The sequence below is a fragment of the Cornus florida genome, unplaced genomic scaffold (genome assembly GCF_030987335.1).
Source record: "Cornus florida cultivar Cherokee Brave unplaced genomic scaffold, ASM3098733v1 CherokeeBrave_3.0.0_Hap2_Chr02, whole genome shotgun sequence".
Taxonomy (NCBI): Eukaryota; Viridiplantae; Streptophyta; class Magnoliopsida; order Cornales; family Cornaceae; genus Cornus; species Cornus florida.
Window position 1 is genome coordinate 17,684,254 of NW_026775572.1, and position 24,653 is coordinate 17,708,906.

The window sequence follows — 24,653 nt, forward strand, 5'->3', positions numbered from 1 at the left end:
TTTCTGACCTTCCAAAAACTATATATATATATATATATGAAAAAAAATAAGTCAATAATAATAAAAAGAAATAAATTAATTTTAAATCCACGTGTAAAAATACAAACAATTAAATTAGTAATACTTGAATGTATAAATAAACAAGTTACTTGTACTAAAAAAAGAAACTTACCTTTTCAATAATTTCTCTGTAACTCAGAAAAGAAGAATAAAGAGAGACACCTGACATAGGTATTATAGGAATCCTACTTTCCCTTTCTCTCTTCCTCTTACCAACCTTTCTAAAAATTAAATATTTTTCTTTTCTTTAGGTTTTGGTTACTTGAAGCTACCTAGCAAAAAAGAAAAAGCAAAAATGCATTGGATTAAAAAAAAAAAAAAAAAAAAAAAAAAAAAATATGAAAGAAAGGAAGGAAGGAAGAAACGACATCGTGAGAGAAAGATTTATAACGCACATAACCAAACGACGTCGATTCCTTTTCCAAATCCTAAAATAATTCCTACTCCAATTCAGATTCCATTTCCAAATCCTAAAATAATTGATTCCAAACAAAGCGTAAAACTCACCATAAAGCACTTGCCTAGGGTTTAGAAGAGCCTCCGTCTGCTCTAGTCTCTACCTCTCAACCCCGCTGCCCAAACCCCTATCTCACTCACTCATATCGGAATACGATGGTACGTATCGGCGGTATTGATTTACACAGATAGATTGATCAGATCGGCCAATGTTAAAATGATTTCTCTCTCTAAAACTCCCTCTCACTAACTAATTTGAATCTGGGGATTTCTTGCAGGCGCCAAAGAAGGAAAAGGCTCCTCCTCCGTCTTCCAAGCCAGCTAAATCTGGCGGTGGCAAACAAAAGAAGAAGGTCAAAACATCTCTCTTCTGCTATATTTGTGTGTGTATATATGTGTGTGTGTGTGTGTGATTTGTGAATGCGATGTTACTCACTGATGTTGTGTGGTCGAATACAGAAGTGGAGCAAGGGAAAGCAGAAGGAGAAGGTGAACAACATGGTGTTGTTTGACAAGGCCACTTACGACAAGCTCCTTTCTGAAGCACCCAAGTACAAGCTCATCACCCCTTCCATTCTCTCTGATCGTCTCAGGGTATGAAGCTTATCTCACATCTAGTTTACATTCTAGTTTATTTTTTCAGTATTTGATTATAATGATGATGAACAATTGATTTTTGATTTGGTCGATATTGGTGTGATTGTTTGTATTAGTGTGATTATAATGAGAAGTATTTTAACACGCACTGATGGAAGATGATTTATTTCACATTGTCTTTTCTTCTGTCTAACTAATTCCTTCAGCAAAACAGAGTTTATTTTAGAAAAAAATAATTTATGTGGGTTTATCTTATTCTTGGTGGATTAAGGTTAGTTTTTCTCACTCAGGTTTATTATGTTTTATCTTGTTTGGATATAGTGTTTTGGTCTTTGAAACAGAGATCTGGGAGATCTTTAGGGGCTAGAGCAAGAAGAGAGATGGTTTTGAGAGGGGCAGAATTTAAGAGATTTGGATGAGAATGAAGGGGCTTTTGTTGTCTTAGTTCATTCAACTTTTATTGGATTAATTTACAAAAAAATATCTTTAGCAAGCTTCAGGTGAAGTTGTTTGTCTATACCTTAGGAGAATCATATATTATGTTTGCCTTGTGAAACGAACTAGGTCCAGATTTAAGATTGTGAATAATGCTTAATTCCTTTCGAAATTCTAGTGCATGAATAATGTATAATAATGTATAATATTGAAGTTGGAATACTTGGGAACAAAATTAGAAACTTGGATAAATGCATTAGATTCAAAAGGCTTAAAAATTAGTAAGATTAAAGCAGAATATACTGAATGTAAATTTAATAAAGATTCAGAAAGTAATAATTTAACAATAGCAATCCAAGACGATAAGATTAACAAAAAATAATCATTTTCAATAATTTTGATTAGTAATACAAAAAAATGGAAAATAAATGATGATATTGCTAGTAAAATGGACCAAATTGAGACAAGCAAGTAGTATCCTTTGAATAGAAAAATACTTAAAGATAAAAGTGAAATTTTATAGTATGGTCATTAGACCAACTATTTTATTTGGGGCAGAGTGTTGGGCATTTAAAAGAAAATAGTAACACATTCATGTAACGGAAATAAGGATGTTGAGGTGGATGATAGGAGTGACAAGAAAAAATAGATTTACTAATCAAAGTGTGAGGGAGAGATTAGGAATTGCGCCTGGATATACAGCGTGTAGATCCATTGATGCCTCTGCAAGGGAGGGAAGATTAGTTTGCATAGAAAGCAAGAGGGAATAAGGCTGACCAAAACTAACATAGAATTTAGTAACTAAAAATGACTTTCAAAAATTAAATACCAGAAGCGTCATCTTGTATAACAGAATAGAATAAAAAAGATAATTCATGTGGCTTACTTCATTCATGTTAAAAAAAGGGACAAATGATGATGATACAGTTTGCATACCTGTGTTTTTAGCTGTAGTTGGAGCATGCCTACTCCCATTTTAAAAGCTGGCTAGTGGGCACCAATTATAATTTAGGCTTGTACACATTTAGTTCTCCAAGTGTGTGCCAAAGTTCATCATTTTTGTTACACATTGTTTATAATTTAGAATCAGGATTATAACATAGGAATGCATGCTTTTGTACCATGTTAGGGACTCCTTATGACAGTTTTACATACTTCTATAATGCGAGTCAGGTGTTCATACCTTATCTTCTATTTCTTATATGTCTTCCATTAAATGCAATGATAAGTAGATATGGATCAAGTTTTAGATTAAAGTCACATTTTTTGCTGCACTGGGCCTTGGTTGGTAGTTGCTATGGGGAATGCATAACCAAACGGGCAGAGAAGAGGAAGAAAATTATGGATACCCAGCAGAGTATTATACCATTGAATATTCTTAGGGATAAATGATTGGTGTGGAATTTCAAATTTGAAAGTATTGGAAGACTGGTAGTAATGCAGCAGTGATAGTTGAAACGGCAAAAGCAAGAGTTGCATGGTATATACATATCCAAGGGGCATATCTGGGATGAGAGCATCTCTTCCCTTGCATTTGCTTTTGCTTTTTATATGTTGTATCCAATGACATTGATGCTCAAGTCTTGATGTCTATTTAACACCAAATATATCTTGTGACCTAATATGATAGGTTCTTGCAATAAATATTGCGTGTGAGTGTTGTATATGACAAGCACAATTGCTCAACATTGCCCCATTTTTTTTTTCTTTTAAGTCTCTAAAATTGGGAGTTATATGATATTTTTCTTTCTTTTTAGTTTTTGCCTGTCTTATATATTCAAATTCTACAATGTTAATGTTTTGTTGTCCATTGTGTTTTTCCTTCTCTTCCCCCCTTCTGAATAAATCTTGCAGGTTAATGGATCACTTGCTAGGAAGGCAATAAGAGAATTGATGGCTAGAGGTTTGATCAGAATGGTATCTGCCCATGCGAGCCAGCAGATTTATACCAGGGCAACTAATACCTAGATGCCTCGTGCCTTTCTTTATAGAACTCCATGGAATTGGTAATTTAGAGTGCTGCTATGTTTGAGTTGGCTTAAACTCTCATTTATGTTCTGTGAAGACACAGTTTTGGCTAGTCATAGCTGTTTTGATTTGGTATGAATATTAAGTTTCATTCGATTTATTTCTATTTAATGGGGAATCTATCAAACCTTTCAAAAGTTTCATTCAGCGGCCAATCTTTCAGATCCCAAGTATGGAATTCTGGTTTTCTTATTATTGATATTATGTCTCTATCATATACTTCACTGTTCTATTGACGAGGGAAAAAATATTTTCTATAGACGCAGGAAAAATTTGTAAAATAGTGTATAAAAAGGATTTACACTAGTTATAAAAAGGATTTACACAAGGAGATCGAACCGAGGAATTGGTTTTTTTTTTTTTGGATCTCCCTAAAGAGGAATTGGTTCTTTTGATTTACTCAACTTCATTATGTGTTTGGTTTTAATTTTTGAAGTGGATGTTGCTAACTTACATTCTGGCAGAAACAGTATGATAGGTAACTTGATTACATTGTCTGGTCCTATGCTCTACTATAAGCATAAAAATGTTAGTAATAATATTTGTTTGTTGGGAAACTTCGAAAGTTGATCAGTGTAGAGAATGGTCCCAGGTCGTCTTTATGAACTTTTGGCTGACTGTACTTGAGCTAGACGATCTGTTCCATTAGGGCACTAGTTCGTTTTTATTTGTGGCATTGTGAATGGCATGTATGTTTTTCACTGTCCAATATTGTTTAAAAACTACATTTTCATTCCTTGTTCAGTTCCTCTCCAAATCGGAGAACAAATATATATATATAGATATATATATATATAGATATATTATTGACCATGCTGGGATTCGAATCCCCCCTCCTCTCTTCAAGAATGAGGAGATATGTCAATTTCTCTTCACCAAATACTCACTTGTGGTTCATCATATATATATATATATATATATATATATATATGTATGTATGTATGTATATATAGTGTGTGTAAAATGTAGATAATATCAATGCAGTGGGATGGTATTTGATTACGGATTGCTAATTTTTTTCGATGGGAATGGCTCTTGTGTCACTTTTGGCTCTCATTTCTTGGATGCAAGCACATTTGAGAGTTGTATAATACTAATATTTGATTATTTACCAACATGACACGTGAAATTTTGTCACATAATGGTTTGTTGCCTATACCCTAGTGGGTTTTATTATTGGGATCTGACCTTTCAGTTGTGATTCTTGACCCTGATCTTGACCGGCCAGCCTTGCAGGTGACATGCCTGATATTTTTAAGGGTATGTCATATGACTCTTAGCTCTTTGTGGGTCCACTATAGGGACTTGTTCAATCTACGAAAAATAAACTTAGTCCAGTGTTATTTTTGCATTTATCTCCTTGGAAATTTACAGAATGAAAAATTGTTGTCAGTATCAGAGAGGCCTGTAATTTGTTGACACGTGTACGATCAGGAAAGCTTCACTCAGTTAAAATATCAATTGGGTCAGTTGTCCAAATTTAATAGTCAAGCCACCCATCAACATCACATTCTTGGACGTCCGTTTCATTTTTAAAAGCCAAAATCATTATCGTACCACTGACTAAGCACAATGTTCAATCCATCCCCTTCATGATCTTTCATATCGTATGTAAGTAATTGTTGGAATTATGATCCAACTTTTACGTTGTTGTGTCAACTTGTCCTTGGTCCTATGTATCATGAAGCATATATGATCTGAGGCATCATTAATTTAAGAAAGTTCTTTTAAAAGAGTAAAATATTAATTGTCCATATTGAAGAAACCTCCTTATGAATGATTTTCACTTGAAATAACAAAAACTTAAATTTCTTCTTCTTTTCAAGAGACTCGGTGTTTCATCTAATGCATCAAAATGATACAAATTTGATGCATCGAATGAAACACCTTCACTCTTCTTGATAAAGATAATGGGAGGGAGAGAGGGAAGGTGGAATTGAATATTATATATAATATTTTCTTATACAAAATGGTTATTTTGGTACTCGAATTTGAGTTATTTTTTTTTACTTCACCAAGTTCTCTATTAATTGGAAAAAATAAGGTTGGTGTGGGACCATGGTGCTTAAGGCCGTTCATTTTGGCTGTAAATGGTCAGCTAATGAATGCATCTCTAGGGTATGGAGGCATGGACGACATGAGAGACTCGACTACTTGGGCCATGATCAGGTGGGCCCGCAGATAAAATACAAAGATACCCAGTTTCAGAACAAGTGGGCCAAGTGAGGTTAACCATCATGGGCTTCTTCAATATGAACCGTCCATTGGGTTAGGTGCCTCGAAAGTGCGAATAGACTTGCCTCAATCATTCCTAAAAAATAATTAATCATTTTGGGAGACTTCAAAAAGGGAATATATTATTATTACATGAGGCACTGGAAAATTTCAATTTTTATATGCAAAAATATAAACTCCAATTTGTCACTAACCAATGGTGTAGCTATTATTTCTTGTCATCATGAAAAATTGTAAATATTTATTGACCGAGCTACTACAAAGTTGGGTATGTATTTGAGAAATTTAATATTTTTTTCCTTCAACCATCTTCTTGATTGACGAAAAAGTTACAAAAACTTACTTAAAAAAGCGACGATTGTAGCGAATTCACTTCTGGTCGTCACTACCAAGTGACACACACCTAGATCAAAATTAATTTAGGTTGTAATCTATTTTAAATAATTACATGAATTCATTATTTAAAATAATTTAATAATTTTGCCTCGAAAGTGCGAATGGACTTGCCTCAATCATTCCTTAAAAAAAGAATTAATCATTTTGGGAGACTTAAAAAGGGAATATATTATTATTACATGAGGCAGTGGTAAAATTTCATGTCATTGTTTATATGTCAAAAATATAAACTCCAATTTGTCAGTAACTATTGGTGTAGTTATTATTTCTTGTCATCACGAAAAATTGTAAATATTTATTGACCGAGCTACTACAAAGTTAGGTATCTGTCCCAGAAATTTAATATTTTCTCCCTCCAACCATCTTCTTGATTGAGGAAAAAGCTACAAAAACTTGCTTCAAAAAGCGACTGTTATAGCGAATTCATTTCTAGTCATCACTACCAAGTAACACACACCTAGATCAAAATTAATTTAGATTGTAAAAGTGACACCTAGATCAAAATTATTTTAAATAATGAATTCATGTAATTATATAAAAATAGCGTAAAGTCTTTATTACACACGTGTGATTATGCACGCATATAAATAATAAGGACCGTCAAACGTAGTTAAACTCCATGGAGGATCCCAACGCATTTTCACATGCATATTCGTAACGAGGATGATCAAACGTAATCAAACACTGCAGAAAATCCACGCGCTTTTTCACAATGGTAAAAGCTCTTGATGCAAGTGTAACATATAAGTACGAATACAAGGTTAGGTCAATCTCCTTTCTTTTTTCTGTCATACTAGCTATCTGCTTCTTTGATAAGATAATACCTGATATTTACCCTCACATAACATCCATTCAAGCAATAGCTTCCAGATAGAAGGAACAAACACAAAATCAAACGGAAACATTGCTGTACGATACCAGTACCTAACATGGATGCTTTTATGTCCGAAAGGTTACCTAACATGGGTGTTCTTGTGACAACTTGTGGCATGAAAATTAAAGTCTTTATTTTTATTTATTTATTTATTTTTATTTTAAGTCTTTTCGATCATATAGTTGTATGAATTTAGTAGCAAGTGGCTTTTGGTAATCTGTTCTGTTTACAGTTGTACCTTTAGGAATTAGTGGACTTAATTCCATGTATGATACAAAGACTCCCTAGAAAAAATTTCATATCATGGCAAGTTGTGTTTGTGATTAGCAATGAAGACAAAAATAAAGTTTTCACAAGTAGTCCAAGTGATGGTAAGACATATCATTATCATCTTTGAAAATTATAAACTCATAAGTTAATGCATCAAATAGTGTGTTTTTTTTTTAACCGAGCATCAAATAATGTGTTTGACAGTATAAATTCACGGCTCACAATTGATATAGATGACAGCATGATCACATAAAATATTTGCGATATGTACTTGAAATGGACAGGTGTAAGATGGGTTCTACTGTTCGATTGCTGAGGCGGCTTGAAACGTGTACTGTAGAGAGAAAGATCTGACACACACTCATGCATGGTGTCATTACACACAGTGACCAAATACATTATTATATATATTGCAATGTTTCCCGTGAGAGCTCTCATATCACAAGCCAATAAAGCTAGCACACAACCTTCAACATCATTCACGCATTTCCTTCCTCTTGATCTGTCTCCATTTTCAACGCACTGAAATCTATAATTTTTCACTTCTCTATCTCCAACACTTTTGGTGCTCTGAAAACTTCAAACACTCTGTTTTTCCAAGAATTTTGGTTCTTCAACTTCTGGGTGTTTGAAATTTTCATTTCTTAGAAACTTTTTTGATCTGGGTATTACTTATTAATTCTAATTTCAACTTTTGAGTTTTCAATAAGATCCATTATAAGGTTCCCAGGTTTTACTTTGGTTTTTAGAACTTTCTTTTGGCAATTAGTATATACACATTATTGGTCACAACTGTCTCTTTAATTCTATCTTTGTGTGATCTATACTTTACTTGGTTACTTATATTGAAGCTCTAAAGCCTATACTTTACTGGGATTAGTGTATTGTTGCTTCATTTGTGATCAAGCACCATCATTAGGGGTTACTAGTTTATGGGCTAGTCACTAGTGTGCTGGTGGAGTACTATAATGGATTCTTTCTGTGCAACCTTGAAGTCCACTACCCATTTGAGAAAAGTCCCCAAAGGTGATCTCAGTAATGGGGATAGTGGGTTTTTTGGGGAGAGGATCACAGTGAGTCAAAAAACCAGTGTGGGTGTGAATCAATTCGGAAAAAGTTTGAGAACTGAGAAAAGGGTGAGGAAGATCAAACCTGGGGTTGCTTTCTCTGTTTTGACAACAAATACTGACAAAGAGACTCTGGTAAGTGACTTTCATTCTTCAATCTATGTTAATAGGATTTTAACTTATCATTTGCTTCTCTTGTGTGTTTGTATGTATTTGGTGATTATTCTATTATTGGATAGCTAATGCTATACTTTCAAATTGTGGGAAGGACTGAGTGATTATGTGTTTATGGGAAGGACTGAATGATTATGTGTTTAGTAATATGTTAGCCTATAGATGTTGTGGTATTTTTTTAAATATTGTGATTGAATTTGATTTTGTGTACTTGTTGTATATGTGATCAGTAATCTCATTCTATGGTCTTTAAATTAATAGCTGCAATACAAGTCTTTCAAATTGTGGGAAGGACTGAATGATTATGTGTTTAGTAATATGTAATCTTGTAGATTGTGGTATTCTTTTAATATTGTGATTGAACATGATTGGATATGTGATCAGTGATCTGATTCTATAGTCTTTAAATTAACAGCAGACCATACAAGTACCGCGATTTGAGAGACGAAGAGCAAACCCGAAGAATGTGGCTGCGATTATATTGGGTGGAGGTCAAGGGACTCAACTCTTTCCCCTTACGAGCAGAACTGCAACACCCGCTGTAAGAAATTACGTCTGGTCACATGAGCATGATGACTTTGTAGTTGTGATAATATGAAGTTACACATGTATGTTGATATAATTCAAAGTAGCTAAGTGGTTTGTTGGATAATAAAGCTTGAATTTTCTGATTTGAATTCACTTATACGAATTTGTTGACCTTGTACCTCAGGTTTTTTATTTTCTTTTGGTGCAGATAAGTAAAACTATCCTGGCATCATCTTAAGCTAAAATTTGGTGCTCTAAAATGTGATGATCTTGTTGTATGCAGGTTCCAGTTGGAGGATGCTACAGACTTATAGACATTCCAATGAGCAACTGCATCAATAGCGGCATAAACAAGATTTTCGTACTCACCCAGTTCAATTCTGCTTCCCTCAATCGTCACATTTCGCGGACATATTTTGGAAATGGTGTGAACTTTGGCGATGGATTCGTGGAGGTGGGAATCCTTTGTTGAGATATTATTTATGGACAGAACAATTTAGAAAATATGCCCTTAGTATGTTTCTGAAATTTTTTGTATTGAGAGTGACATGAATAACACTAGAAGGTGGGATCAATAGTATGAGATGAGAATTCAACTTCATTGAAATTAAGTATTTCTTATGAGAGCTCTGTTTCAATGTTGCACCATGTTAAATACAACCTGTGATTATTCATAATTCAAAACTCAAGAAGGATATAAAGTAGAAAAAAGCACATAGTAACATACATACTTGCATAATTTTTTCCCATAAATTATTTAGTTATTTACCTGTGGAACAGGTTTTGGCGGCCACTCAAACGCAAGGGGAATCAGGTATGAAGTGGTTCCAAGGGACTGCAGATGCCGTAAGGCAATTTATATGGATGTTTGAGGTAGGAAATATGATGTTTGAATCGGAATCTGCTCTATCTGACAATAATTATATCTCAAAAGATGAATTTTGTGGAAGTCATTCCGCTCGTCTTTCATTTTTTGACATGAAACCTGATGGAAATTTCATTATGCTTGGTAGGATGCTAAGAACAAGAACATTGAGAATATAATTATCTTGTCAGGAGATCATCTTTACCGCATGGATTATATGGAACTTTTGCAGGTACAAATTTAATGGCTCAATGAAATAGAGCATTTATTTTGTAGTTTTTCAATGATCTTTCTAATTCTTTCTAATGCATCAACAGAATCACATAGACAGAAATGGTGATATCATGGTTTCATGCGTGCCGGTGGGGGACAGGTCTGTTGGATCTCCTATTTATGCTAATGTTATGCCTCAAATTGAATACTCTTTAGTTGTTTTATTTATTGGGTCTTTTAATTGTTCAATATTTTATTGCTCCAAGTTGCTGCTGTTTATTTTCCTAGATGAAATGAGAGGACGGGAAGAAAAGGGAAAAAAAAAAAAAAAGTTTATATTAATGTGTTTTCTTGTTTACTTCACAACCATTGGATATTATTTCAAGTTGAGTTTCTTTTATTTTCCAGTCGCGCCTCAGATTTTGGACTGATGAAGATTGACAGCAGAGGGCAAGTCATCCAATTTGCTGAAAAACCTAAGGGTGCTGATCTAAAAGCAATGGTAAGAATAACTAATCCTCGAATTTATTTTGCCTGGTCCAATTTTCCTGGTAAATAAGAAAATATACGTGCATAGTAACAAAAGGGAAGCTTGCTCAATTTCAGCAAAGTTCTGTTTACAAAATTCACATGCAACCTTACTAGGCAAAAAAATATATCAACATGATATTGAATTTTATTTTGTTTGATCATGCTCATGTTGGCTTATGCAGCAAGTGGATACCACTCGCCTAGGGTTGTCTCCACAGGACGCCATGGAAGCTCCGTACATTGCTTCAATGGGAGTCTATGTATTTAGGACGGATATTTTATTGAACCTTCTGAGGTGGAGATATCCAACATCCAATGACTTCGGTTCTGAAATCATTCCTGCAGCTGTGATGGAGCACAATGTCCAAGTAAGAGAAACTTCTCTAGAATTTGAATTTGCTTCTGCCAAACTTGTTCTCCAGTGGAGAGTTGGTGGATTAATTCATCACCCAAGAACCAGGAAATTAAATAAAATTAATTGAAATTCGTATGATTTAACCAAAGCACCATAAATTTGGACCTTGTGCGCATCCACTTTAGTAATTATTACCCTATTTATCCTTGCACTAGATTTATAAAATGAAATTTAGTGTTGATTACATGAATGTCTTTTATGTTGACAGGCATATCTATTCAAAGACTACTGGGAGGACATTGGTACAATAAAATCTTTCTATGATGCTAACTTAGCCCTTACTGAAGAGGTGGGTTTTATTGGAAAAGCATCAAGACTAATTCAGTTTCAACCTCGATTTCTCCATTTCAAAAAGTTCTACTTTTGAGGTGATACTAACACCTGAAATTGAAACAATGCTACTCTCTAATGCAGATTGCGAAGTTTGAATTTTATGACCCACAGACACCATTCTTCACGTCCCCGCGATTCTTACCACCAACCAAAATTGATAAATGCCGGGTATCTACTTTGCTAGAATTTATTGTGGCTTCTTTGAAGGCCTTACTTCTTCTGTTTCACTTTGGAGTTTTGGGTTGTTGTGCAGATTAAGGATGCAATAATCTCACATGGGTGTTTCTTGAGAGAATGTAAAGTTGAACACTCCATTGTTGGCGAACGCTCGCGTTTAGACTTTGGCGTTGAGCTCAAGGCAAGAAGAACAATTTCTTTTGAGTTTTTACCTTTCAAGAGTAAAATTTTACCACCAACATGGTTTACATTTATTATTGTTTCTTCTTTGTAGGATACCTTGATGCTGGGGGCAGACAATTACCAAACAGAATCTGAAATTGCATCCCTGCTAGCAGAGGGGAAGGTCCCAATTGGGATTGGAAGGAACACAAAAATCAGGTAATTAAGCAGACCGAGACTCAGAAATATGAAATATCAAAACATGAAATTCTGAAGTGTTGATTGTATTTTTTTATTTTTATTTTTTCTCTCTTTTGAAGGAAGTGTATAATTGACAAGAATGCAAAGATAGGGAAAGATGTCATCATCGTGAACAAAGATGTAAGAATTGCTGCCCATGCAATGCTCTTATTATAAGATCATTTTCATTCTCTTTTAACTTTGAAATTCTGAATTAGTATAATCTAAATCTACTTATAAATGAATTCTTCGGCTTCTTAGGGTGTTCAAGAAGCAGACAGACCAGAGGAAGGATTTCACATTCGAAACGGGATCACCATTATATTGGAGAAGGCAACAATTAACGATGGAATGGTTATATAAATGGATCTCAGGTAGCCATGGACTAGCTTGGCGGTGAGTGTTAGAGATGCTCAAGGGATGGTGAACCGGAGTCGCGTTCTCGGCAGTAGCTTCAAGTATGTAAATTAATATCTCCCAAGTTGCATGTAAAAAGTGGTACATAAAGAGCTTGTAGCTGAGAAATGATGTTGAATAAAATTGAGGCTGCCCCAGCTTGCTTACTTTCTTTCCCTTGTAGAGAGGAGTCTTCTATAAAGAGGGTTGAAGCTTTTGCTTGTAACATTATTAACTAACAAGACCATAACTCTGGAACTAAGCTTTGTATTAAAATTATATCATAATTTATATTAAGTAATTAGCATTATAGTAAAACATTCATTAGTGATTCCCAAGATTTGACAATATCCATCTCCATTTCACCCTGTTGAACAGCTGCTAACTTTTCAGAGTAATTTGCTGATATGCAGTTCCTCTTCTATATGCATATACCCTAGTATAATGGGTTTAAGATGATGTATTTAGATTTTTATTTTATTTTATTTTTCCATTTTACGATTTAAGCTAAAGTTCTTGGAGAATATGATTTCGACAGCATTTTTTTTTTTCTCCACTTCTCTTCTCGGGTTAAGTAGCTCCTTCACAATCCAAAATCATATATATTTGCGACACATGGATGGTAATTGCCTTTTTTACCATTCCTTTGATCATTAGTTGAATTGGTAAAACAAGCACGGCATGCTTTGAATAGAAATTAAAACCATGTTTGGTAACGAAAATTTGTTTTGAAATTTTCAAAAACTTACTTTAGTTCCTCCTTTACAATACTAAAATTCACAATATCACAAATTTGGTAACAAGTGTATGGACAAAAAAATCTGATATGTTATGAACTATTTCAAACCAATATCTATTGTCCTAAACATGCTATAGGCCTAAATTTGGATAAGCAATTTTGTTTTTACCACCATACTCTATGCTTACATAAACCATGATGAGTAGAACTTTTGTCACCTATCCGGAAAAGTGCTTCAAGATGCCAAGGTCAGCTGTACAGTGGAACTCTAGGTCAAGATTCGCATTCTTTTCAGTGATAAGTTTTACGTCTCTTGCAGTTCTCAGAATTAGATGTTTATGACAAAGACAACAAAGACATTCAGTTGCTCATACAAATTCAAAATATGCAAAGCAATATAATACAGAAAGAGGAATCAAAAGGGATGATAAAATCTTAAGCTAGACATGCAGCTTTAGGTATAAACAATGAAAGCACAAAGTTGGGCGTAGTCTCCATTATCCAGAAGTTGCAGGGAATTGTTTATGGCGTCCCAAAGTCTTGAAGAAAACATGTCACCATACTGTTCATTTTTTCACTCTTCGCTTGTTGGACCTCCCAACTCTTAGGTGTATGGAGCGATAATGCCAAAACTCAAACCCTTTCATGCAAGCATTTAGATTTACATGCATATAGTACCTGTCCATCGCAACAATATAATTTGTCAGATCATATGACATCAAAGTCTTTTCCCAAGAAACGGCAGGCATCGCAAAAATGTCAAAAACTATAGAACAAATAGCAAGCCTTCAAGGTTTATACCATGTCAAATAGCACCTTTACTGATCTCTCCTACTGGGGTTTCCTAAAGAAATACATCCACGGCCCAAAATAAACTTGAACTTAAAAATAAAAATAAAAATAAAAATAAATACAATAAAATACTAAACTTCATGGAATGATGCAGGGTCATGTGAATGGTTTCAGTAATGTACATTTAAGGGGGGAAGGGGAAGAGGGAAAGAAGTGAATCATATTGTTCTTCCATATTGGGAATTCTTTAAACACCACCTAAGCCCCCAAAATATGGCTGGTTAATGGTTTGATTAAATCAACCTACAAAGCTATCTACCCTTTTTTATTTTTTTTGGCTGTTTCACCATCACTTGGCACACCCTTCAAAGAAATTTAACTAATATGCAACTAATTAAGTTTTAAGAATTTTCTTATCGTTTCATTCTTGCAAGTTAAATGCATTATGGTTTAGTTTTAAGAATTTTCTTATCGTTACATTCTTGTAAGTTACATGCATTCTTGTGAGTTATATACAAAAACATATTATTTTATTATGTAAAAGAGGGAACCAAACTTTGGTTTTAAACTGTTTTTCAAAGGAAATGCTATTGATGTTGCAAAGGACACCTAAGTGACCTGTTTAAGAAATGCTATTGGTTTTAAACTGTTTTTCACTTGCTACCTAAGTGGCCTGTTTAAGAAACAAGGCGATCTGGAACTTTCCGCACTGGCCACCTAAAAAACCTATTCCTTGACAGAAGAAACACAGGACAAAATAGGAAAAAGGCAGAATACTTACAACGCAAAATGGGGGATTTTGAACTCCACAAACTGCCATCGATTCGAGTGATCAATGGCAAAAGCATTTCTTATCCTTATCAAATATTGACTCCCAAGAGAATCGGCATTATTAGTTCCAAACTATAAAAGAACCCCTCTTCTGGAACTCACATGGTTGAAAACAACTCATGGCCTTCCCCATTAAGGCCATAGCAGCAATGCTTGGAAACTGCTTCTTATGAAGCTCGTCAAACGGCACCTTTGAACTTTGTGGCTCACAAACCGCCACTGCTTTAGGCTTCTTTTGTAGGTTTGCATTGTGACACCACCTCTGGATCCAAAAATGTGAAAGCATTGCATCTCGGCCTGCTTTTGATTTGTTTATCGAAGAAGACTCACCATCCCCCAATAACGTGGCAGTCTGATCTAGCACCATCGATTCTTTGTCATGACATGTACCCAAAATCATTTCTGAGCTACTTATGTTGCCTTTCATAATTCTGTTGAACTTTTTTGCTTTTTCATGGGATGTGGCTTCTCCCAGATTTGTGCTCTTAGTACCAAGGGCAAAAGAATCTGAAGCAATTGGCTTCAGACGCTTAACCCATCTGCTGGTAGGCTCAGGTCCTAGCATACTGCCTGTGAGAGGGATATATTTTGAATTACTGAACTGCTCGGCATGGGCAAGGAGGTGTTCCGCATCCAAACTCTGAGTTCTGGCGGAGCTTGGCTCCCCGTTGTCCATTGTGCTTACAGCAGCTGGAAAAGAAGGAAGTTCTTCATTTATATCAGGTAACATGGTGATAGGCCGCTTGCATCCAACTTCTCCTCCAGTTGAATCATCAATTGTAGCCTGAGACGACAGATCTGGGCCCACCTTGATGTCCTGCAAAATCAACAACTGGTCATGACTATTATTAATGACTTCCCCAATTTTGGGGCATGAATAACTTTACATTTATTTCCTTTCAATTCCTGCATATAATGATCAGTAGAGATCCAAGGAAATTGGACAACCAATAATAGTTAAACAGCACAGTGATCTGTTCACACAACAATACATCTAATTGATTGTTGAATACAGGAATGGCATGGGCTAACTCGATTCATTAGGCAACAAAGTTCAGATAATATGGAAGAATTTAGATTGTTAGAATTCTAAATTTACCTTTTCAGAGGAAATGTTTAAGAATAAGCAGGGATATTGAGCAGCTAAAGGCAGACAAAAATGCCTACTCCTAAAATTGATAGAATGATATGGTCTTGAGATAACTTCATTACTCGAGTACTCTATATCAAGAAAAAATTTGAGCATGTACATAAATAATGTGGACGCCTTTCTAAATTCTGGAAACCTTTTCACTTCCTAGTTCTTATATGGTCTTTGCATTTTCTGGGAAGTAAGGGTGGTAAAGTCGGGAAGTATCCACCTTGAATCAGTAATAATGTGGACATATCCCCCTCCCCACCCACCCCCCCCCCCCCCCCCCCCCCCCCCCCCCTTTTTGTTTTGTGGGTGGTTGGTTCTTTTATTATTATATTTACTTATGTCGCTCCCAAAACAACTAAACTTTTTTCCCAGGAGATCATACATCACCACCAAACAGACATGATGTGATAGAATGTCATTTAGCATACAAAGGGTTCAGCTCGTTTAGATCTATTTTCTGCAATCCCATATCAGCCAGCATGTCCCTGTCCACACTACAGACAATTTTGATAGCACAACCATTATTGCTGTTTCCCAGATTGAAATTAGCTAAAAAGTGGGCAACTGCAATCATTGCAAAATAATAATAATAAAAAATAAATAAATAAGTAACCAAAAGGAATATAATGAAATGGAACAAGCATAGTAGCATCCATAACTTCTTTTCCTTTTTTCCAGATTTATCAGTAAAATTTTAATTGCATCATTCAAGTTCAAGTATTTTCTCAATTTCCATTTCAATGCTCAAATGCCTCCTAAAATATTGGTGATAAAAAATTAAATAAAAAATAAAATAGAACTTTAGAAAGAAAAGGCTCATCCTTGAAAATATCCATTAAAATACCATCTTAACTGACAAAGGAGATGCAAATATTATTCCCAAATGCACAGCAAGTATTTAATTTAAGAGGAAAATTAAGTGTACACTATCATCGTCTTAATTTTTAGCACACTATAGAACCATTCCCAACTGTCTGCCTGGGAAATCATGTTCATGCGGGGCAGTACGTCTAGCCAAGAGACATTAATCAGCTGAATAAGTTGTCAAGGGAGAGATGTATAGAGCAAAACCTGAATGATTGGGTCTAACTTTAAAAAATATTCCACACTGTGATCTCACCATCTAAAGCCCCCAACAAACTTCTTGCATTTATCTTTAACGGAATTAAAAGGTAATACAACACCCCAGGAAGAAAAAAGAAGAAAACAAAACTGCACCAAATATCTATACAAAATCATGTGATCGTATTTCTCCCTTTAGTTTACCTTGAGCATTCACCACCTTTGTGAGAAATAACAGCATCCACAAATAGATCAGTCATTTGAAAATAAACCTCAAAAAGGCACCCATGCACATATGGGCAAAAGAAAGGAGATATTCAATATGCAGGAAGTCTGAGAACTAATCGAGAAATCCACTTTACAAATTTGTCAACAGGATATATATTTAAAAGAATAAAAGGCACAGCAGGACTTACTTTATTTGATGGGGAAGAATCATCATCACCTGTGACAGTCAAAAAGGGAAACAATTTAACTCAGAGACCAATAGGCAAAACAATGACCAATTCTTCATCCTAACTCCATGATGAACCAGAAACCTCTCCTATTAACATTATGGAAAATGGGCTTAAACTAATCCCAAAAAGATGTCATAGAATTAAAATGAAAATACATACCCGAAATATGGTTGTCCTTGAAAGCATCCATGTCCATGGTGTCAGTTTCAGTGGATGATTCATTCTTTAAGCAAGCTTCAGAAGCTTTTACATCTTTTACAATTTCTTTTCCTTCACCATCTGTGGAGCTGGCTGGAGGTTGAAGCTTCACACCTTGTTGATCCTGACCAATAACAGGAGGTGAACTGAGAAGCTCACTGAATTTGGTAGACACCCTTGACTCTCTGAACATTCGATTTTCTTTAGACAAGCTGACCTCAGTTTCTGTTATTAACCGGCTGTGCTTTGTCTGAGAAAATTTGGTAGGACCTCCAGGCAGTCCATCAACAGAATTCGCAGTGGTGCACGGTCTCGTAGTCTCCACATCATCCTTTAGACGACTGCTATGGCTTGGAAAAAGTCCAATTCCTGAAGAATTTTGCATCTTCCAATTATGCATCTTCTGGTACTGCTCTCCAACCAACACTGGTAAATGATAATTACTGTCATGTAAAGACATGGGTGAGTTAAAAGTCTTAGAGTTTCCAGATTTGTGGTTATCCATCGTCCTCTCACAAAACAAAAATGTAGAATGGCTGCGATAGTTACACCGTTCATGTTCCAAAATTGTGCAATTAGCATTTGAGAAGTGTTCTTTGGATGCTAAAGCAGAGGTTAGTTGATTATCTTCTACTTGTCTACATATGAAAGATGACCCTGGAGAAGGCCTTGCAACAGCCAAGCTGCTATCTCCAAGAAATTTATGAGAGTTTGCCTGGTCAATGGGATTTTGAGGGATACCTTGAGACTTGAAATAAAACTCTCTTGATGTGGCTTCTGTCGCAGGAGGCCCCACTGCAAGTACCAAAGGAAAATTGCTTGTGCCTGCCTTATTGTGCTTGGAGTTGTGGTCGATTTGAGGAGGCCTTACTGCTAGCCTGTGACATGAAGAGTCTTGATCATTCTTTGGAGCCGAACTACTACAACTACTTAGACCAAGATTGAACACTGGAAAGGGTTGGCAATCTAATCTTTGATTTATCAAGTTTTTTGAACCTGTTGTCAGATTCTCATTCATGATTTTAACAGTTCCAGCTTCAGTTCGTTCTCTAAATCTCTTGGCGGATGTAGAAATGCCAGATGCTATCTCTAGCCCACCCAAAAATTGTGGTCTCTTGACATCATAATCATTTTCCTTGTTCTCACGATGAGGAGGCAAAAAATTATGAACCTGAGGTGTTGTAGTGCAGCTTGTTCGCATCCAATGTGCCATCCAAACAGATTGGTAAGAATGCATAGATTGCCCAGCACTCCCATCATCATCATTATATGATTGTACAATATGATCAGGCATGATGAGTCCTTTTCTGTGACCTCAGTATAATTACTTCCACCCCAGAGGTTTATGTGGAGTTCCTGAATTTTCACCTATCAAAAAGTATCCAAAATGCATAATTTCATCAATAATTTGAATATGATGTGTAAGGTAATAAAATCTTTACCAAGAAGCACTAGTTTGAGTTGTATTCTCCTCCAACTAGCAAAGAGGAGGTTGAGGGTTCAAGTCCCAATTAGGACAAAAATGATTATCATATATTAAAAGTAATCCCAATAACTTTTCTTCCAATAACTCAAACCTCTGGATCGGATAACAAAAGCAGTGAAAATCAGTAAAAACAATACTTCAAATAAAATACACCATGGCATGATTTTACCGATTCTACTAATAAAATTGCTTAGCCATATCGAAAAGCGAGTCCAAGAAAATATATTACATGAATTTTGAGCAAAATAAATTATGAACAGGATTTCTATAATCTTTAATTGACAAAAATAAAATAAAAACAAAAATAATAATAATTACATAGGGCCTTTTGGTAACCAGAAGCCTTTTGAGTTTTTGTTTTCATCCAAAACAAAAACAATTTTTTTATTGTGGAGTGTGTTCAATAGTGATTGGAAGCATGATTGGTAATGTAAAATTTGTTGTAAAATTTTTGGAAGAAAAAATATAAAAACATGTTTGGTAAAAAAGTGCAACAAGTTTGAAAAATAAAATGACTAGTTTAAAACGGTCAATTTTCTTTTTTCTTTTTTTTTTCTTTCTTTTTTTTTTGGGTATGTTCATCACTGTAGTGTTCAAATCATGTTTTGCTTCCGTACAGCACACCATCCGCAACAAAAAAAACATGAAGCAAAAGTGGTTGCCGCATAGAGAGTCCAAGAAAATAAATTATTATTTTTTTTTTTATAAGTTGAATTACATGAATTTATAAACAGGATATCTATAATCTCAACAAGTAGTAGATGATAAACAAAATAAGTGTAGACTAATGAGGAAATGAAGTATAAGTACAAATGTTGTGAACAGACATAGAAAATTCAAATATTCATCGCAACAAAACAAAAATTTTCAAAACCTATTAAACTATATGTGTTTGTGTATATGTGACATAAACATATCCATACAAATTGAATTCGATTCTAACTTCAAATTACCTCTGATCTTACTCGAATGAGATTTGAGCAACGATCGATCTTTGAGTCGGCGGATCGAAACACGGATCCAAGGGAGGAAAATAGATCGGAGTTCTCAGAGATTGTGTTGTAGAGAAAGAGAGAGAGAGAGAGAGAGAAGTTAAAGTTGTACCTTCTTCATCGTCTTGGGCGATTTGTGGTTAAGGTGAGTTTGGAGATATACATGAAGTATAGGTTTGTGTATGCATAGAGAAAGTAAGTAGTATATATACTCCGTACATATGAAGCCGAGCTATGCTATTCTCCTCAGCCATCGTTCTATGGATAATTACTAAGCCGATCTCATGTGGGGCCAGTTCTGTGCACTTTTCGCAGTTGTCTTTTTTTTATATTATAAATATTTTATTTTAATTTATTTTATACCTACATATAATTTATTTATTCATTTATAATTTGAAAGATGTGGACCGTACAAGACAATTGAGATATTTATTTTTAAGACATATTTGTTTAGGAAAATAGTACTGTTAGTTTTTTTTTTTTTTTAATACCCCATTTTTTATCTGGATGTCAACTTGCCAATAAGAAAAGTTTCTTGACAAGCTTACTAATCGAGAGACATGGTAACTACTAATTACTTAAAAAAAAAAAAAAAAAAAAAAAAAAAAAAAAAAAAACCCCTGTTTCAGTACTATTTTCCTTAACAAATATATTTTAAAAATAAATATCTCAATTGTTGTAATTAGTAGTTACCATGTCACTCGATTAGTAAGCTTGCCAAGAAACTTTTCAAACTCAAGTATATATCGAAATAATATAGTTGTATATCACTGGTTCGATACAAAAATAGGAATAGAGTCTATTAAACAAGAGGATGGAAAGTTTTAGGCCAGTGTGACAAGAAAAGTAACGATTGAAAATCATTGTGTTTGGTATAAATATTTGAAGAATAATAAATTAAATGAAATGATTTAGAGGGATACAAATTAAACATTGTTAGTGGTAGGTTTTTTTGAGATCATGGGATTAGGGATTGGTTTAAACTTTAGAGCCCGAATTAATTTTGGCCGAGATTTTGACAAAATTGTTATTAACCCGAGCAACATTAAGAATCCAAAATATTATATATATATATATATATTGTAATTCTTATAAATACAAGGTTTTACTTTATTTGTGTAAAATAAAAATAAAAATATATATTATATAATATCATAGGTATTAACCTAACTTTGTTGGATTCCTTTCCAAAGACGGATCCAGGGGTAAGCGAAGGTAGGCTTTAGCCCATCCCCTAAAAGAAAAATTTCTACTTTAAGCCCAGCCTAAAATAATAATAATAATAATAATGGTAGCCCACCCTAAATTAGCCCAATCCAAAGTTAGCCCACCCTATTCAGAAATGCTGGATCCGCCCTTATTCCTTTCACAAGCTAGATGTGTTCTCCCACCACTAGTAGCACGGGTCATGCACTTGTGGGAAAAAGTCAACGTTTTTCAATGACTCATTGCCCATTGCCCCTTCCAATCAGGTTGCATTTCATTATCCTGGAGTATAAGCCAATGTGACATGTTTGGGATAAACGTTTCCTAAGGCCTCACTACCCCTTCCAACTAAATGACATAGTGCATTTTGTTGCCTTAAACCATCCAAATGCAGTTCACCTTATATCATCATGGAGCCAAGGGCGGATTCAGAAATATATTCTGGGGTGGGCTAATATATTTTGGAGTCGGCTAGGATTACAAAAAACAAAAAATAAAAAATTTGCTGAGCTAAAATTACTTATAGTATTTATTTTTATTTTTATTTTTTTTGGGTGGGGGTGGGGGTGGGGGAGGGGGGGCTAAAGCCCACCAGAGCCCCCCTGCATTCGTCAGTACATAGAGCTTACCTTAAATCCTCCTGATCACTTCCTTAATGCCAACCAGTGTAGTGGACTTACTACCAGTCGGTAAGAGAAATGGGTCAGCAATATGCCCAATATGGGATTGGCAATAAACAGCCCTTACATATCTCTTAGCAATCCAGCTAGTTGCAGGTAATAGCTTTTTTGCCATTGAAAATGGGCCCACTCTATTTTTCTTCTCTCTTACACAACAATGGGTCCCATGTATAGATAACTATATTTTTTATTACCATACTAGCCAAAATGAGTGGTTATATTTATAAAGAGCCATATTAGCTAAATGGGCTAATGTGACATTCGAAAAAAGTATAAATAGATATTGTTCACTTTACACAGTACTATACAATTTTTAAAACGTATCTACATGAGTGACTATGCATATAAGTGCCAACAACCATTCCTCAACACCAGACGATATGGGACACACAACTCTCCCACCTCTAGCACATAGGATGCACGTGGTTAAACATGAAGTCAGATGTAATGTTTGCGATTTATATAAATATATATATATATATACATATATATGTATTTATATTAAAGGAAAAGATTATTGGAAGTGGTGGGACCCACCACTAGTTTATTTGGTGGCCATGAGACCACAATTTGGTCTCTCATTTCTCTTTTTCCTGCAGGTTCTCTTTCTCTCTCTCATTCTTGGTTCGTTTTTTTTTCTTTTATCCATCAAAGCTTCCATTTTCAATTAGTCTCTCATCCCTTGGAATTTTTGGTTGCCGTTTGCGGCAAAATGGAGTCCACGGTAAAATCTATGTGTTGATACAAACAATTCCTCATTTGGCCAACCATAGGAATTTTGAATTTTTTGACCTATTTGGGGGTTTTTGCATCTAAGTGAGGTAGGGGTGTTCTAATTCATGTTTTCTTTAATCTTTTGTGAATTTTCCCCCTTTAATTTGATTATAAGCATGTTTGATTTTAGCAATTTTGCCTATGTTGTTATGATTGTATGTAATTAAGGTGATGGATGTATTATATGTATTAATTGAACCTATGATTATGATTATATACTTGGTAGTGAAGATACATGCTTAGTATTGATATTTTAGATGCCCCGTGATTTTTAATTGTTAAGAAAAGTGATGTTGAAATTATGAAAATAAATGTTAAAATTTCCCTTTAATAATGTGATCGTGATGTAGATGGAATGTATGGAATTTATTATAAATTTTTCTTGAAAAATTGCCATGATGCTAGATAGATGATGTGTATCTCTATGTGTGTTGTGTGTAAATAATATATGTGCGTATGATTTGTTGATTGGATATGAAAAGTATACTTTTGTGATTATGTCCTTGTGTAATATGTGTAACTGTAGAAATTTTGTTGACTTAAAGCATGCTATAAATTCATGAAAAATTATTCTTATTATGAAATGTTGTTAAGGTTTAATAATGTGAAAATTATGGTAAATTGTGAAGCATGAAGCATTCATGCATCCATTGGGAAAGGAAAAAAAAAATGGGGAAAAGTATTTTTTTTTTTTCAACCAATGAAATTGTTTTAGGAAAACGTTTTCGAAAGTGTTTGTGAAAACCGGACGTCTAGGAGACGCCTAGTGGTTCGTGGTGTTAGTGTGATCTAGAGGGGGTTAAAGAGAGACTCTGGTGTGGTTGAGCTACCCAGACGACGCTATTGCCCAAAAATTGACTCTAGAGGGGGGTGAATAGAGTCAATGGCCATATTTCGCAAATTATAGAAATATAATTTCTAATCAACAAGATAACCTATTGTGCAATAATCAACATATGAAATCAAGATATGAAAGTAAACAATTTGTAGCACAATTGTAAAAGAGATAAGGGAAGAGAAATTGCAAACTATAACACGACAATTTTTGCAAGGTTCGGAAACTCCTACTCCTCGGCTCAAGACTCCTCTTGAGACTTCCCAATCCACTATGGATTCTCCTTATGGGTGGAGAACAAACATTTACATGAAGCAAGACCTTGCTTCTTTTCCTTGCTTGGAGAACACCCTTCTCCTAGGCTTCTTTTGGGTCACACCAACCCTTACAAGTTTGTAGAAAAGATTGTAATTGAAATACAAGATTGAATCTTTCTCTCAAGATAGATATACAAGTGCAAGCTCACAAGAAATATCTCTCAAAGATTAATGTACAAACTTTAGCTCTCAACTAGAGTATATATGAATATAAGTGAAGCTCAAACTCTATGAATGAAATGAATGAGAGAAGATGATATAAGTGAAGAATGTAAGCTCTTATAATCTCTCAAGTGTATAATAGAGCAAAAACTCTATGAAGATTCAAGCAAGAGCAAAAGCCTTTTAGTGCTTAATTAAATCTCTCAAGATAGAATAATAGTGAATGAGAGAGATGAAGAGAAGATTTGAGAACAAAAACTCTATTTAATGCAATGTGAAGGCTTTCAAATGATGTCACTTCTTTATTTAGACTTTCCCCACTCTATTTATAGAGTTTGCAAGCTCAATATAGCTGTTAGAAGATGAATGCACAAAGGTCGAGGAAAATAGAGCCGTTGCAGTTTGAAATCTGCAGATCCGACAAAAACCGGTCGACGTATAGCATAAACCGGTCGACGTATGTGTTGAGTTAGGACTTTCAGTACAGGACATCTGCACACAGCTTATTTCAATTGAAAACGTTTAAGT

At 34.8% G+C, this 24,653-nt stretch overlaps 3 protein-coding genes across 4 annotated transcripts; 2 read left to right on the plus strand and 1 right to left on the minus strand.

Moving 5' to 3' along the window:
- Positions 1-519: 519 nt before the first annotated feature.
- LOC132293977 (small ribosomal subunit protein eS25-like) lies at positions 520-3,719 on the plus strand. Its single transcript, XM_059791674.1, has 4 exons — positions 520-675; positions 795-869; positions 976-1,110; positions 3,403-3,719. Exons 1-4 carry the CDS (start codon positions 673-675, stop codon positions 3,514-3,516), a joined length of 327 nt encoding a protein of 108 aa, XP_059647657.1. The 5' UTR covers positions 520-672; the 3' UTR covers positions 3,517-3,719.
- Positions 3,720-7,765: 4,046 nt separating this feature from the next.
- LOC132293979 (glucose-1-phosphate adenylyltransferase large subunit 1-like) lies at positions 7,766-12,635 on the plus strand. 2 transcript variants are annotated; one of them, XM_059791676.1, is made up of 14 exons: positions 7,766-8,553; positions 9,008-9,133; positions 9,404-9,574; positions 9,901-9,993; positions 10,134-10,217; positions 10,303-10,358; positions 10,607-10,700; positions 10,912-11,097; positions 11,353-11,433; positions 11,559-11,645; positions 11,731-11,835; positions 11,929-12,035; positions 12,137-12,197; positions 12,318-12,635. In XM_059791676.1, exons 1-14 carry the CDS (start codon positions 8,320-8,322, stop codon positions 12,417-12,419), a joined length of 1,587 nt encoding a protein of 528 aa, XP_059647659.1. In that variant the 5' UTR covers positions 7,766-8,319; the 3' UTR covers positions 12,420-12,635. The 2 variants fall into 2 exon arrangements, with proteins under 2 accessions (XP_059647659.1, XP_059647660.1); XM_059791677.1 differs by having other exon boundaries at positions 9,011-9,133.
- An 812-nt stretch (positions 12,636-13,447) lies between these two features.
- LOC132293978 (uncharacterized) lies at positions 13,448-20,341 on the minus strand. The gene is made up of 5 exons (XM_059791675.1): positions 20,113-20,341; positions 17,635-19,041; positions 17,434-17,462; positions 14,765-15,631; positions 13,448-13,869 (listed from the first exon to the last, which is right to left on the minus strand). The coding sequence occupies exons 2-4, from the start codon at positions 18,965-18,967 to the stop codon at positions 14,876-14,878; spliced, it is 2,118 nt and encodes a 705-aa protein (XP_059647658.1). The 5' UTR covers positions 18,968-19,041; positions 20,113-20,341; the 3' UTR covers positions 13,448-13,869; positions 14,765-14,875.
- Positions 20,342-24,653: the final 4,312 nt, after the last annotated feature.

Coding starts and splice junctions, on each gene's coding strand:
- LOC132293977 (XM_059791674.1), top strand. Junction 870..975: donor GTGGCAAACAAAAGAAGAAG/GTCAAAACATCT, acceptor GGTCGAATACAG/AAGTGGAGCAAGGGAAAGCA. Junction 1,111..3,402: donor TTCTCTCTGATCGTCTCAGG/GTATGAAGCTTA, acceptor TAAATCTTGCAG/GTTAATGGATCACTTGCTAG.
- LOC132293979 (XM_059791676.1), top strand. CDS start 8,320: ATGGATTCTTTCTGTGCAACCTTGAAGTCCACTACCCATTTGAGAAAA. Junction 8,554..9,007: donor ATACTGACAAAGAGACTCTG/GTAAGTGACTTT, acceptor TTAAATTAACAG/CAGACCATACAAGTACCGCG. Junction 12,036..12,136: donor GGAAGGAACACAAAAATCAG/GTAATTAAGCAG, acceptor TCTCTTTTGAAG/GAAGTGTATAATTGACAAGA.
- LOC132293978 (XM_059791675.1), bottom strand. CDS start 18,967: ATGCCTGATCATATTGTACAATCATATAATGATGATGATGGGAGTGCT. Junction 17,463..17,634: donor CAAGGACAACCATATTTCGG/GTATGTATTTTC, acceptor TGACTGTCACAG/GTGATGATGATTCTTCCCCA. Junction 15,632..17,433: donor ATTCTTCCCCATCAAATAAA/GTAAGTCCTGCT, acceptor TTGATTTTGCAG/GACATCAAGGTGGGCCCAGA.